At 41.0% G+C, this 14,599-nt stretch overlaps 1 protein-coding gene across 4 annotated transcripts in view; it reads right to left on the bottom strand.

Annotated features, from left to right (window-relative positions):
* Positions 1-2,558: 2,558 nt before the first annotated feature.
* The window catches only part of Dll (homeotic protein distal-less), an 83,171-nt gene continuing 71,130 nt past the window's right edge, over positions 2,559-14,599 (bottom strand). For all 4 annotated transcript variants that reach the window (XM_071777714.1, XM_071777711.1, XM_071777713.1 and 1 more), the window contains exons 3-5: positions 10,770-10,938; positions 9,170-9,482; positions 2,559-8,166 (exon numbers count right to left, since the gene is read on the bottom strand). In XM_071777714.1, coding sequence (XP_071633815.1) covers positions 8,148-8,166; positions 9,170-9,482; positions 10,770-10,938 — 501 coding nt within the window. In that variant the 3' untranslated portion in view covers positions 2,559-8,147. The remainder of the gene's footprint in view (positions 8,167-9,169; positions 9,483-10,769; positions 10,939-14,599) is intronic.

Raw genomic sequence — 14,599 nt, forward strand, 5'->3', positions numbered from 1 at the left:
AACTTCGTATCCGTTGCGGCGGGTCTGTGATCCGCACCTTACTATTTGCCCCCACGTGGCGATAATATCATGTTTTTTTTCCTGTCAGTACAAAGAAATGGGGTCAGTTTCGCGCAAACAATATTATCTAACGTGACGTGCGGGCAGAATGATACGTCGATGCATACAGATCAATCAAGGTATAAGCGATAAAGTAATAAATGTAATACTTTTGCTTTTCGTAACGTATAGAATGGAAATAAATTAAGGCTCTTTCCATCGCTTGTTTTTGCTATTTCAAAACTAGATCGGGGTATAATCTATAACGGATGGTAATAACATGTGCCGCTATATCCTTCCTTATATAATATGTAACGATAATATGGAGCTAAGTATCAACAGTGATAGTCTGGCTTGACTAGATTTGCCAGGTTTATCGAAATCTGCCGCGCGCGTTTGACTAGAAAGTGCAGTCCCGGATCGGTCGTACAGCTCCTTCATCTGGTTTCCTAAGTAAACAAATAACATCGTAATATCCGAAGGAGTTACCAGTGTGCCAAGTTTGCAATTATTTCAGGAAGTAATCGAACATTTGCAAAAGCAAGCAGCGTGAATTTATATATCACGTTGATAAAATTAATTAATATTTCTGCATATTCTGGCGTTTTTAATAATGATTATTTAGTGACGTAGAAATTAAACTCTACTATCAAGCACCTATTAATTTTAGATGCATGTTATTTTCTTGTATCTTTATAGTGTTTATATTAGTGTTTATATTAGTAGGTAATAAATTAAATTATATTAAATTATTTATGTAAATTAATTGTTATCGAATACGTTATCCAAAATACAATTTTTATTAATTACTTATTGCGAATTTCTTTTTCTCTCAAATTTTATTTTGTTAGATATTCTTAAACAAATTATGGTAGCTGCAAACCTTTATGTAGGGGTATCTAAGTAATCTTCGAGTAATTCATTAAGCGGCATCTTGTCTTCATTTCCAACTCACGTTGCTTGGTAACTCTTCCAAATAATTACAATTAACAACAGAAAAAAAGTAAAAAAATTTAAACAAGTCGGATTTATACCATTCAGCTAAGGATAAACTTCTTTTCGCTGTTAAATAAATTTTTGATAGAAAGAAACAAAAAGGAGATTAAGTTTAACTATATTTATGAAAAAGATATATCAATTCTTATAGTTACAGTAAATCGAATTCGACGTTGATGACGGCTGCTCGTCTTCGAAGTAGCCAAAAGCAAATAAACATCCACTCGACGTAATCTTTTCGAAGGCTCGAGCCAGGTCGAGTGCAGGCGCCTACCTTGCGAGAACTCGAGCGTGCTCCATCGAGCATTGTGTCCATTATACGTTTTTGTCTGTGCCGCTCTCCCGCCCTTTTACCCCTCTTTTGCAAGGTTTCCCGTGGGTCCCGCGAGACTCCTCGCATTGTCATACCGAGAGGTGGCCTCTCCGTCCTCCCTTCTTCTTTTTCTTTCTTCCTTCTTTTCTGTATATAAGTATAAGTTTACGTTTGGAAACCACGGGCCCACAAGGCCCCCGCCGGTATTCATCCCAACATTGGCATACCTTTTTCTGCCGCACACGGTCCCGCACGGACGAGCGGGCCTAGTCGCGCGTGGCGAACGACGGACCTCGGAATAAAGTACTCTTGGAGAAATGGAGCCGTTTTTACTCGACATTTTTCAATCTCTTAACGAGACACCTCAAGTCCAACCTTGGACAAGTTAATTTAATCAAAGTTCACTAATATCATTCTAAGAAAATTTTCTTTCTTTTACTAAAACTAAAAATGTAAAAAGTTTAACTAAGAGAAATGGATGTATAAAAAGGATATACATATATAATTATTTTTAAAGCTCTGTTTAAGAAATTTTTATGATCACGCACGTAACACGACGCGCGAGTGTTCTCGATCGAAACGTCTTCTTCGGGACGTCGAGTACAAGCTCGCGAGAAGACGTAGGATACGGTGCGCCTTCAGCTTTGAGCGAAGATAGGAGTACAGTTATTCATAAAGTAGAGCATGTGCGTACGTTGGCTCTAGAGCGGCAGGTGGCTGCCGTTGAACAAAGAAACAAGAAGCAAAAAGGAACATGAGTCGTCATCCATCGGGACGAGAGAGCCTCTCGTTCACTCGGAAATGATTGAATCAATGAGCCGATGTCCACTCGTTACACGAAAATGTGGGTAATTCACGAAGGACATGCGACGTGCGTCAATCGCCGATGCGCTTCTTCCTGCGCTTATCGTATAAGGCGCATCTCGATCCGGTAATTTCTTTTCCTCTAAACCGGGTTACTTATATCGTAAAAAAGTTCTTTTATCGTTAAATCGATCGTCACGGATATTTTCATGCTTCTTTAAGAAGCTTCTGTAAAAAGCACCTCTCAGAAACTCATTAATTTAGCATGTAGCTATACTGATTGAATAGAACTGTTTTGTTTCCTAAAAATTAGCACAAAGTATTTATGATGTATATTTTATATTTATATAAAACGAAGGGATTACATTGGGACAGGAACACACATGCGGAATTTTATGAGACGATATTTTAAATTGAATTAATTAGTTATTATTCATATTTTATACAATAGTAATCATAATTAAGGTGTTTTAGTTTCTCGTAATATTCTATATCCGTACAAGGGTACTCGGTAAAATCGATAAATTGGGGTCTGCCGTGTTATATCCTATATGTATATAGACGATTTTCTAGGCCTCTCTTGTTTCCTCTTGTCTCTCGTTTTTTTTTTCGCATCTCTTTACATTCTTATCACAATATCGTATTTTACACAGATTCACTTACGGCTTACATTGCTAGAGGGCCCCGATGCAATATTTACATGTTCGGTGTTCGATCTCGCAGCCTTGCCGAGTCTGATCGATCTCCGATGGCTTGCACCGAGACTAGTAACGCTAGTAAATTCTATGGACTCTTTATGCTGTTTTATCATTCTCTCTCTCTCTCTTATTCACTCACTCATTCTCTCGCTCGTTTGCTCGCTCGCGTACTTTCTGTCACATTAAGTTCGCACTCGTTTTTGCGCGCAGTGCTATCATAATCCGCATATTCGAGGAAAGCGTGGCAGAGATGAGCCACACGGCTCATTTTGCACGCTATTCATCGAAGTTGTCGGATCGATGTCTTTTTTACGATGTAGAGATTAATGTCTCACGCATTATTTCCTGGAAACTGTACATCTTCTTCGCAAACAGATTACGTTCATAGAGACGCGCGTATCAATTATTTTTTATACAATTAGGATTACAATTTTTTGAAGTTTCGTTTACTTCAGATTTACGTAATCAGATTTACGTAAATTTAAGAACAGAGCTTTGCATATAGAAGGTAAATTCATCTTTTCTGATAACTGCAACTTTCCAGGAAATTCTGCGTCAGTCTCGACAACAATGGTCAAAAGACGCGCGCCTTGTCACTTCGACCACGCTCAATTGTTTTACGCTGTTTTTTTTTCGCATTTCCGGCTTTACACACGCAATTTAGGAACTGAGGGGAGCTTTGTCTTAAATTATACACGCATACACCTTCTTATTGCACCGAATCAAAACGCAAGAACCCGTCCGAGAAGGCCGTCTTCGTGCTTCCTAGTTCTCCGCAGCGCGGCTTGCGGTTAAATCTAACGGCACTTATTATTATACACGGGAGAGAACCGTCGTGTCGCCGTTGTCGTCGTCATCGTCACCGTCGTCGCCGCCGCCGCCGGTGCATCCTTCGCGTGCACCCGACGACGACGACGACGTTGAACGTCACGACGTAGGAATTCCGCGTCGCCCCGGCGCAGCGACATCGATCCCCCGGACCGTAGCCTACCTTCCAGCCCGCCTTCTTCCCTTTTTCCGCCGCGAGGCATTTTACACAAGCACACGCGACGTAATCGCGTACCAGCGTTCAACAGCAAGCGCGGTCGACACGAGCGGAAGGGCATAAAACTAGTTTTGTACTGTTCTCTTTGTGCACCATGGGGCGAACCCGGCAGCCTAATCCGTCCCGAGTTTCCGCGCCGCGTCGACTTGCGCGGCGCCGACGCCCTCGTCGATTCCCAGGGGAATCGGGGGGAGAATTTATACGGGTGCATTGCCATGTGAGAGATGCCGCGTACTCGATCGCTGACTCTGTCAATAAGCGGGTTCAAAAACCGTACGGCTGTGAGATTATTCAAAATTTGATTCATTGATTGAGACGAGTTATTATATCTTCACATAAAAATGTTAAGTGAATTTGCCGTCTCATCCTGGGATTGTATCGAGAATTCGACGGAACCTCGGATCGTGAAAATTCTGTTAATTACAATTAATTAGGGATTAACGGTGGGACCATGTCGGATCAATGGTCTTGTCGGAGAAATATTTGCAGAAGATCCTTTGTCATGATAAACGTCTATAGAAATTAAGAAATTTAAGTTTCCAATGTTAAATTTAAATTAGCGCATTAGAAGACGCGCGCGTACATAAGTTGAAGAAGTCATATTTAACTTTTCGCGATCTTGAAAGCCGGGATGTGAGTGCGGAAGTGAGACCTGGCGGTCTCGGCGCAGTACATCGCGACCGACATGTGCCGAACGGTAACAATCAGAGCGAAGGAAAAGACAGAATCAGGAAGGACAGGAACTGCGCGGCATCACGCGTTCTCATGAAACGACGACCATTGTTGCACTGACGAGACCGTGGATCTGGGTCAGCGGTGGGGCCCGCCCGACCCTCCCAGTTTCCCGCGGTTGCAAGCCACAGCCGTCGTTTTTGTGGTTTCGCGTCGCCTCTTGGAAAGCTAGAGATATTGTGCGACGCAAGATGGCAAGGGTGACCTAACATGGCCGACGGCGGACAGCGAAAGAAGAAACAGCGTAAAACAGTCCACCATCGTTTACCCGCAACGTGAACGGCTTATAGCGTGAAGCTCGCGTTTTGCTCTTCTGATAGAGTTCGAGCATAGCCTTGGTTGTGATAGAAAAAAAAAATGGGAGATGCTACTTGGAAAAAGCTTTGATAATTCGAACAGATCGCGAGAGCTAGATTTTCAGAGGCAGCAAATCGTTCTATTTGTCTTACAATTAATTTACTGAAGTTCCCTTCCGGTTTATCAATTTTATAATTTGAACTTTTCGCAAAACGAGAAGTGATATACTTAATAAAATGACATTTTTTTGTAAATTTATAAATAAATAAATATTTTTGAAACTAAAATTATTTTTAAAATAAAAATTCTCCATCATTAATCCATTATGTAATGTAAAGTATTGCAATTGAGCGAAAAATCGAGCGGACTGCGCGGTTAGACTACAGAACTACGAAAGAGACTACAATCGAAGGACAACCAATCGATATTGAGATTAGAACGAATCTTCTCTACGTTTTCCGAAGTTCTTAATGTACCTTGAACATCAGTGGCATTCCGCGCGTCGCCAACGGAGATAATGACTTTTTTCCAGCTCCGCTCCTCTAGCTATTCGTTTCTCCGCGTTTGTCTCTCGCGTATTATTCTCCTCATCGGAGGAGGCCTCCGGCCAGTTGCCTCATCCGGGAAGGAGGGACCGGTGATTACAGCGAGCCACCGTGATTGCCGAGATCGTTTGACTCACGAAAATGTCATTAGGATTTCATTACTTCCAACCGCCTTGAGGAACGACTACTCAACGAGTTTATGCAACGTTGTCTCTCGTTTCCCTCTCCCTTCCCCTCGTCTATCTTCCCGGAGAGACCTCGCCAACCCTGTCGTTCTTCTCGTCCATCTATCGCGCGAGATCCAGCACGAAGTAGGTCAAGCCGCGCTCGCGGTTGTTGGGCAACTGTCACAAAGGATCGACCGGCCTAACGTCATCGGCAATTGACATTTGCGAGGAGATAGAAATTGGTTTTTAGAGATGCACGATTGTGCCAGACTGGGCTGATTTAGAAAGGTGACGAAAATATCGGCTTGCCGAGCACTGAAAAGAATCACGCGACCTGGTCCCGTTGTTCGCCGGAGTTTCTTACGTTTATCCTGAACATAAATTATCAGAGATGAGCGCCGGATCTGTAGGCCAGGGATCTCAAACCTGATCTGCGTTCTTTTCTGTTTTCCAAATATCCAATGGATATCATTATCGCCACTATTACACTATCGCATTAGTCTCGGTAATCATTAGAACTTGTTAAGTTTGGATATAATGGTAATTATGCGAGCTCATCCAAATAAAACCGAGAAAATAATTTTTATTTTCAAATTATCATTATCATATTAGTAAATTGTTTATTCATCATTACCGATATAAATTATTAATTAAAATGAAATTGGACTATCAGATTCATTCTGAAAATAAATGTGTGTGAGAATAATAGAGGCAATACTAAGCCAAAAAAACCTCACATTTAATATTTAAAATCTTTACATAAAAATATTAATTGGTCAAATTATAAAATATTTCAATGTATTAAACCAAGAGATAAATAAACGAAAAATAAGAAATAAAGAGAAAATACGACAAATTCTAAATTTGAGTCTTTTGGTGTATAGAAAAAAATCAATTAATACCTAATTGTAAAAATTGATAACGTCAATTCAACATCTTTTTTCGTACACTGTTGGAAAATTTGTGTTAAATATAACATAAATCATATGTTCCAAACGGTCCATTCAAATTTTTGTGTTAATTTAACATAATATGGATGTGTTAAATGGTAACACCGATACTGTGTTAAAATACTTCAACAGAAAGAAAATGTAATTCTGATTGTAATTTGTGGTTAATTATGTGTACAATTAACATAACTTTTATGTTGAAGTTAAGATTGTAAGATAAAACCAACACTCTTTTTCTGTAAATTTTTATTCCCACTTCTGTTATTGAGTAAATCAACACTCTTTTTCTGTAAATTTTAATACATTTAATAAATACGTTCAAATTGTGTTATTTTAAGATATTTTTTAAATTATTTTAATAATTTTACATTTTAAATTTGTTAACAATAGCAGGCATATGTTAAATCTACACATGTATGTGTTGATTATTTTACACAAAAATTTTAACAAGGACCTTCTTTAACAAAACTACAAAAATTTTCCCACAGTGTAGGAAATTATTGCATCACGTAACTTGTTTATTTGATTAACCGTAGCGATTAAATTCGGCATGCAATTCCACGCTTGACAAACGGCGGACAACAACATTTTCACAATGAAAACAATTACTTGGAGGCAATCTCTGCTTATAATTAACCGTAGTAATCAAATTAGATCCGATGCACGCAATCACGACGGTCGACACGAACAGACATATAGAAAAGCCGGAGAACGTTTTATTTCCTCGGGAAAAAAGATTCCTCGCGACTCTTTTATTTTTTTGCGACAACGATTACTTGTCAAACACGAAAAGCGTTACAATCGTGACAATCACTCAATCATACGCGAAGCGTTACAAGTACCCTCCAACTCGTAAATCGAACTTCAAGATCATCAATGAAACGACGTCGTCCTTAGAGAATTCGCATCACGAACGGTCACGGGTCGGATTTTCGGCGAATTTAGGTCATAAATCGCTGTTACATCATCATCACCCTTTTTTTTTACAACGTACTTTTTTTACTTCACCGTACGACGATGTCGCTCCTGTTTTCCTCCAACTAACGTCGATTCCAGCTCGAGGAGGAAACGTCTAGCAGCACAATGAAACGGCGCGCACCGAAAACCACGTCACTAATCAGTCAAGAGTCACTTGATGCACGGATCGTTCATGACTTCCGATTCTCCGCGACGCTACTGTCGACAGTCCATGTTGGCTGGAAACCTTGGGCGTCGGTCCTCTCCGTCAGCTTTGAGCTTTTGAAGCGTCTATATCGTCGCCGACTGGCATTCGTGGTTGCATTTCTCTCATCTCATTAGTATTATTATTAATATTTTGCTAAGGGGCGTGTATATTACACACACGACGTCGCACTGTTCGTACTTGCTCTCTCACTTCGACGGACGGCCCGCACGGATACCGGCATGCGGGTTTCATTATACGATTAGAAACAATATTAACATTCAATTTTCCTCGCGAGAGGCGCTACACATATTCACACTTTGGGGCGGAACCGCTGGGATACGTTTGCGGCACCACGAAGGGGTCGCTCACCTGAACTCAGTTCAAGGGACATCTTCGTTAAACCGCTGGCCATACCCTGCAAAAAGGCACAGATGATCGTTCAATTAGAAAACGTTGTAACGCGTGACGAGAGAGATTTTGCGAAATTTTAAAAGATTAAGCGCTCTACTTCTCAATATCGGGCTACTTCTTCATCAAACCGGTATCGTACAAAAAATTTAACTCTCTGCCAATGTTTAATTAATTTATTTCAAGTTAAACACATACCAAAGTATGTTGAATCTTTCATAAAATTTGCACATTTATCTGTGTTGCGCATACGTATTTTTCACACTCGGTCTGTGTGACACGTATAATCGCGCCGGTCCTCGCGGTTATTATATTATTAAAAGAGATATGCGGTAACTTTAAAGCTTCCGGAATCACAACGCGATGGATATTACGGCAAGGCGAGTGAAGTAAAAATTTGTCGTGTCATGCTGGTACTCAGTGAATAGGAGAAACGTCCAACGTGTCCCAAGGGGACACGTGACTGGCAGTACCAGTTTGCGTTGAGGCGCGCTGATTGACGCGTCGCACTTTAATTTCAAATTGAAAATGTCTATGATTGAGTATCGAAGTACCATTCAATTATTGCTCGCGCAGAAATCGCCGATATGAGTTATAGCAGCTAGAATGACAAAGCTATTATCAAATGCGGACATTTAAAGAATGCTGTTTCCTCGTTGTACGTGAAACGCGATAGATGTTCCATATCTTAGAACACGATTCATCTCAGACACTATTTTTATTTTCTAAATAGCATCATTATAAAGATAAGATCGAAACATAGATATTACATATAATTTAGATAATTATTTTGAACTTTGTGAGTGAACATTCCTCTATTCTGAGCTGTGTCACTCTCAGTTTCAATCTCAGATTGCAAATTTAACGCATTTCTCATTTTCAACATACAATGGTACCGTATAAGAATTAAGAACTAGATGCATCAATTTCGCAATAACTTCTAGCTGCCGAAGGCGACGTATCAAAGCCCCCATCGATGTCGATCCGATTCGGAGAAGACAGTGACTTACGTGAGTAGTCCGGGGTTGGGGTCCGCCTGGTACCAGGAGTACTGCGGCATGTAACCCGCGTGATGTGGCGGCGGTGGCGGTGGCGGTGGATGATGCCCGGCCGTGTGCGGGTGATGATGGGAGTGGGGCGGCGCGTGCGGATGCGGATGGTGCTTCATCTCACCCGGCCAGGAGGGTGCCGGCGGGCTCTCGTTGTGCTGAGGCGACATCTCGCTTCCGGGGCTCGAGCTCCCGGGGGTGTGACCGCCACCCCCACCGCCCATGCCGCCGAGATAACCCGTCGTCGGGCTGCCCGACACGGAACTTCCGCCCCCTGAAACACAAACGTGAACCGGGAACCGTTTCAGAACCGCTCCGAAATCTCGCGGCCGCTACCGCTGTAGCCGCTGTCGTCGTATTCAGCTATGTCGCGTTCCTGCACATGCAGCTGCATGCGCCTGAATGGGACCGGCGTCGCAAATTGTATTAATCGCGCGAGGGAAACGTTGTATTGTGCGCTAATGCATCTGGTGGCTGCTACGAGACGAGAAAGAGTTTCCAGAGGGTGGCCGCGCGTTCGATTTCGCAAGCTCTAAGTCGAGTTGGGGGTCTCTGCTCGGAGAAGGGGAGGTTGTATATAGTTCATCCCTGACTGTACGTCACGTTTCCGTGATATTCCGCCATTTAGGAGCGCTCCGATTTTTATCTTTTCCGAAACTTTGTGTTACCTTGATGCTATTCTTAAGCACGGGACTGTTACAGTTTTGTATTCATTAGTGTAAGTAATGAGGTACATTATGAAGTATACACATATTTATATTCACTTATGCTTGTTAATTTTTGCAACATCTAATCCGAAAAGGATTAGCGTAAAAATTAGTTTAATTTGTTAACGTTTTAATCGCGTTTAATGAAAATATACTGTAAAAATTAAACTATACCAAAGTTAATCACATATAAAGATAAAATTCATATCGTATATCGAAATCAGTACATGAGACATTAAATAATGTGCATTGGGAAGTGTATACGGACTAAATTTCGTCATGAAAGAGTGGCATTCCTAGCAAGAGAAATCTCTCAAGATGGGGTTAATTACACTGGCTGTGTCTTTCGTGGCGTATTTTCGAATAAATCACTCACTAGGCAGATTCTAGATTACCGTTAGCCGCGGAAAGAGAGCAGCGGTAAGGCAAGCGGTTTCGTCGTTGTCGGCGATACGGGCAGCGGCAAAGGCGCGATAAAAAGTGCAGACCGCGAAAATTGCGTTGGATTATTAGTATTGTAATTACGGAGCGAAGCGGCATTTGCGCGGAGAAATTGCGGCGACGATGCGGTAAAGTGATGGGAGCAGTCCCCCGTCAAGCGCGCAATCATCGCGCACGTTCACGTCAGTGACATTCAATTAACGCTGGTGGACGTTCAGCCAATTAAAAATGCGCGAGTGATCGTATTCACGAAAATAGATCGGTCGATCGTGTGAACGATTCAATCGATCGAACGTGCACGTTTCTATAATAAGATACCAATTAAATACGTGATAGGAAAGATTCTTTTTTTGTGAATATTTTTTCGTTTAATTCAGATAAGTGTATATTTTATATACGCAATCGCGACTTACCTCCTTGCATGAGACTTCCGGGTTGACCGGGTTGAGGGGATGGTCCTCCAGGTAGAGCGGTTCCACCCGCGAGAAGACTGCCGTGTTGGCCACCACCGCCACCTCCGCTCTGCGCCGCCTTCATCATCTTCTTGTACTTACTCCTTCTGTTTTGGAACCAGATTTTCACCTGCAAGAAAAATCGTGACACAGTCGTTAGAGATAGATTTTCATGAACGTGAGTTCAAAGAGTAAGAAATTTTTTTGCACATCCTATGCTTTTGTCTGACAAAAGTGTCTTGTCAGACTTGACATTTCAAAATTCCACCGATAACAAATACAAATAATCTTATCAATATTAATTAAGCCGTTGTCCTTCATTTTATCATAATAGTGAAGGTACCTTCCGTCCAACTTTCTGAAGATGTTAGATAAGCGAGAAAGATAAGATAAAAAGAAGAACTTTGCGAGGACAAGAAGGTATTGCGACAGAACAGTAATATATATGTTTATTATATATCATACTAAATATTTATTAAATGATTATTAACATTAACATTTACATCATATTTACGTTTCCACGAGTATAACTTGTCATATTATTTTTTTTTAAAACGTCGTCGTTTGTGCATTTATATAATGATAACTAATATTTCTTGAGTCGGGATTAGAAGATTTGAATATTCATACAAGGTATAAATCTCGTATAAATCACAACATACTTAGTAAAATAAATCATCTCACTCATAACGTAGTCGCAACAAATTGTAATATTTATAAACATCGACACCAGTTAATTATGTTAAATATACAGTCTCATCGTTGATATCATGAAAGCTAATAAGTATTAATGATATTTGTCATTAATGTATCTATTCTTACAATGTTTCCTTGAACCGTTAATCCATAAAATGATGAGAAAAATAGAACCGCGAGCGATCTCGTTGAGATGCATCGCCTGATTATCGACACGCGATTGGAAAATATAATTTCGCAACCGCGATGCGCAAAAGCATTGCCCGAGCATCTAATCCGATGCTTCGCATCATCGCTCCGTACTGCCGGGTTAGAACGCCGCGGCGAAGATGAAGGAAAAAGAAAAGAAAAAGAACACACTCGCCGTTTCGTAATCATCGTTTCTTTTGCCTCCTCGCTGCGATGCATAGAACCGCAGCGGCAAAAGCAGCTTCGTCGTCCTGCGGCGCGTATACCGGTGCGCACGCGCGACCGCTAGGATTGCACATGCGGTATTTTTTTTGTCTCAGCATCCGCACACATGCACCGCATGCACGTGACGTGCTGGCTCAATCTTACGTAACCCCGCGCGCCGCGCGGAGCTAAGCGCGTGTACGTGTACAGGAATACGCGACTTACGCGAGATGTGTACGACAGCCCGAGCCGAAGCCATATGTTTAGACGTGTCGTCGCGAATTAGTCCGCGAAAGAAATCCTATCGTCAAAAAAATTTCTTTTTACTTCGTTCTCCCGTGCGCGACGCCTCTTCTTTTATTCTATTGTGAAAAAATCTGTTTTATTTGATAAAAATAATTCTGCATCTGATTTTATTCAATTATTCTGGGTTCACCAATATACGTTTTCTTTTCGCATATTATTCGCGTCAATAGATCATTCGATCTCTCAAAAATAAAATTTCTCATATCATATCTCATACAAGGTCGATTGTTGCTTTTCGCACGCGTATTCTTCTGTTCATGATTCCGTTATTCCATCATACGTTTTAGGAATATTCGGCTACGCCGAATGACTCGGATGAAATCAGATACACGCGTTTTTTATTAACAGTACACCACGCCTAATGACTTTTTAACGAGCCTATAATATATCCGCTGTAAACCATCCGGGCTTACCCGGTATCAAACTCGATATTCCACCGCCACGTCGCGCGTCGATCAAACGCTGCGAGATGAATAATACAGTGAATACGCGCCTCTATTCACCAGGCAGAGGAGAATATTTTTTCACAATTAAAGATTACTCTCCTTTCATGGTAATCTTAGTTCCGTCGAACAATGCATTCGCATGCGGTAGGAATGTAAATTATGAAATAAATTATACTGCTATATGTATGTGCATGTACATATATGGCTATCTATTAATTATCAAACAAACAATGAAAAAATTCTTTATCGCGGAAATCTGCGTAAGCAAAAAAACAATTAAAAGTTTCTATTTTTTTAATCATCTACTTGACTAGCACAACATTTATTTAATCAATCTTTCGAATGCAGTGACCGTATCGTTGATAAAATAAATGTTCTTGATAAAACGTAATAAACTAATGAAACAGTACGTAAACACGGCAATTGGGTGAACCTGTTCTTTACTTTGAACGAACTCGTTTCTATATAATGTTGCTACTATTTCGCGATACATTTCAACCGCCTGACTCTCTATCTTCTAGTATCTCCTCTCGGCTAGTTGAACCGACTTATACTACGTTTACGCGAGCGTTACTTCCGTAGTAACTTACGATAATCCATTCGTTTACGCGGAGTAAATTATCGTAAGTTACTAGAAAATCCCGTTTACGCGAAGGAATTAACATAAGTTACTACAGAAGTAACGCTCGCGTAAACGTAGTATTAGTTAACTAAAGTAACCGTCTAGCTTTTGATTGACGTTCAAGGTGTAAAAAAGTTGATGACATGAACGTATGTGCATGCTGTTTCATAGACTATTGCGCAGTATAAAAGGAATCACACGATTGACGTGGTGAATGATGTGAGTCTCGATTAAACAATCGCTTTATGGTTATTCGACAAGAGTGTCAAATGAGATAAAAAAAAGCGAAGAACTTAATTAGAACATTTCGATAACTTATTGCACAATGAAATTATATATCAGGCAAATAAAAGACTGTGAAATATGGAAAGACGTATGGATTGCAAGTATTCTAAACAAAAGATAAAAGAAATTTGAAACAAATAATTAGTGGCAAAAATAATATGCAAGTTAACTGTGACGTAAAAATCTTACTTTTCGCGCATCTTTTCCTAAAATGTAGAATGGCAATTTAGGGCAAATTGAAAATTGAGGAGTAATCGGTAGGTACGGCACAGCGCTTTTGCATTATACATAAACATGAAGAAAATAGAAATAAAATATAGTTTCTGTTTTGCGAAACACGCATCGTCACACTCCGCCGTGGCCTCTTCATTAAAGACAGAGACGCATGCATGTATATACTACCTAACAGGATATACAGAGTGTCTCATAATCCTTTTCTACTTAATTTCAATGACAGATTCTTTGATTAATTTGGGGTACTAATATTCTCTCGAATAAAATACTCAAGCATATCTTGATAATAAAAGAACTACCTGAAGATGATTAATGCGGACCATATTGCGTCTGATATTTGTCAATATTTAAAGAAAAATCGGTTTCAGATTCTTCCAAGCACCTGTTATCGGAAGACATCCCGAAACACCCTACGCATACGCGTTATTTATCGCGAAAAATATGCGGCCAACGTCAGCAGCCCCTGGTCGGCAAGCGTGCGCTCAGCGTGCCGGCGCAAATAAATCTCTTTCTAATTGCTCGCTGAAAAACCCGGTTGCGCCGAGTAGAGATGGCGCCCGACAAAGGCCAGCAGCGCTAAAACCCGGTTCCGACGTGCTTTATTTCGCTCAACTGGCCGGTCGGCCTGGCCAGCCGGAAAGAGCGGATCGCGCTCGCCGGGCGCGGCGCGGCGGTTTGTTTATTGATATTTACAGCCGACGTTGACAGGGTACGACGCGCATCGACGGTAAGGGATGTGCCTTCGTTCGCGAGGATAATGTTAGCTGGGTTTGCGTTTTTTCGAGCCGTCAGCGGCTTCTCTCTCGCGG

This window comes from Temnothorax longispinosus, chromosome 5, assembly GCF_030848805.1.
Source record: "Temnothorax longispinosus isolate EJ_2023e chromosome 5, Tlon_JGU_v1, whole genome shotgun sequence".
Lineage (NCBI taxonomy): Eukaryota > Metazoa > Arthropoda > Insecta > Hymenoptera > Formicidae > Temnothorax > Temnothorax longispinosus.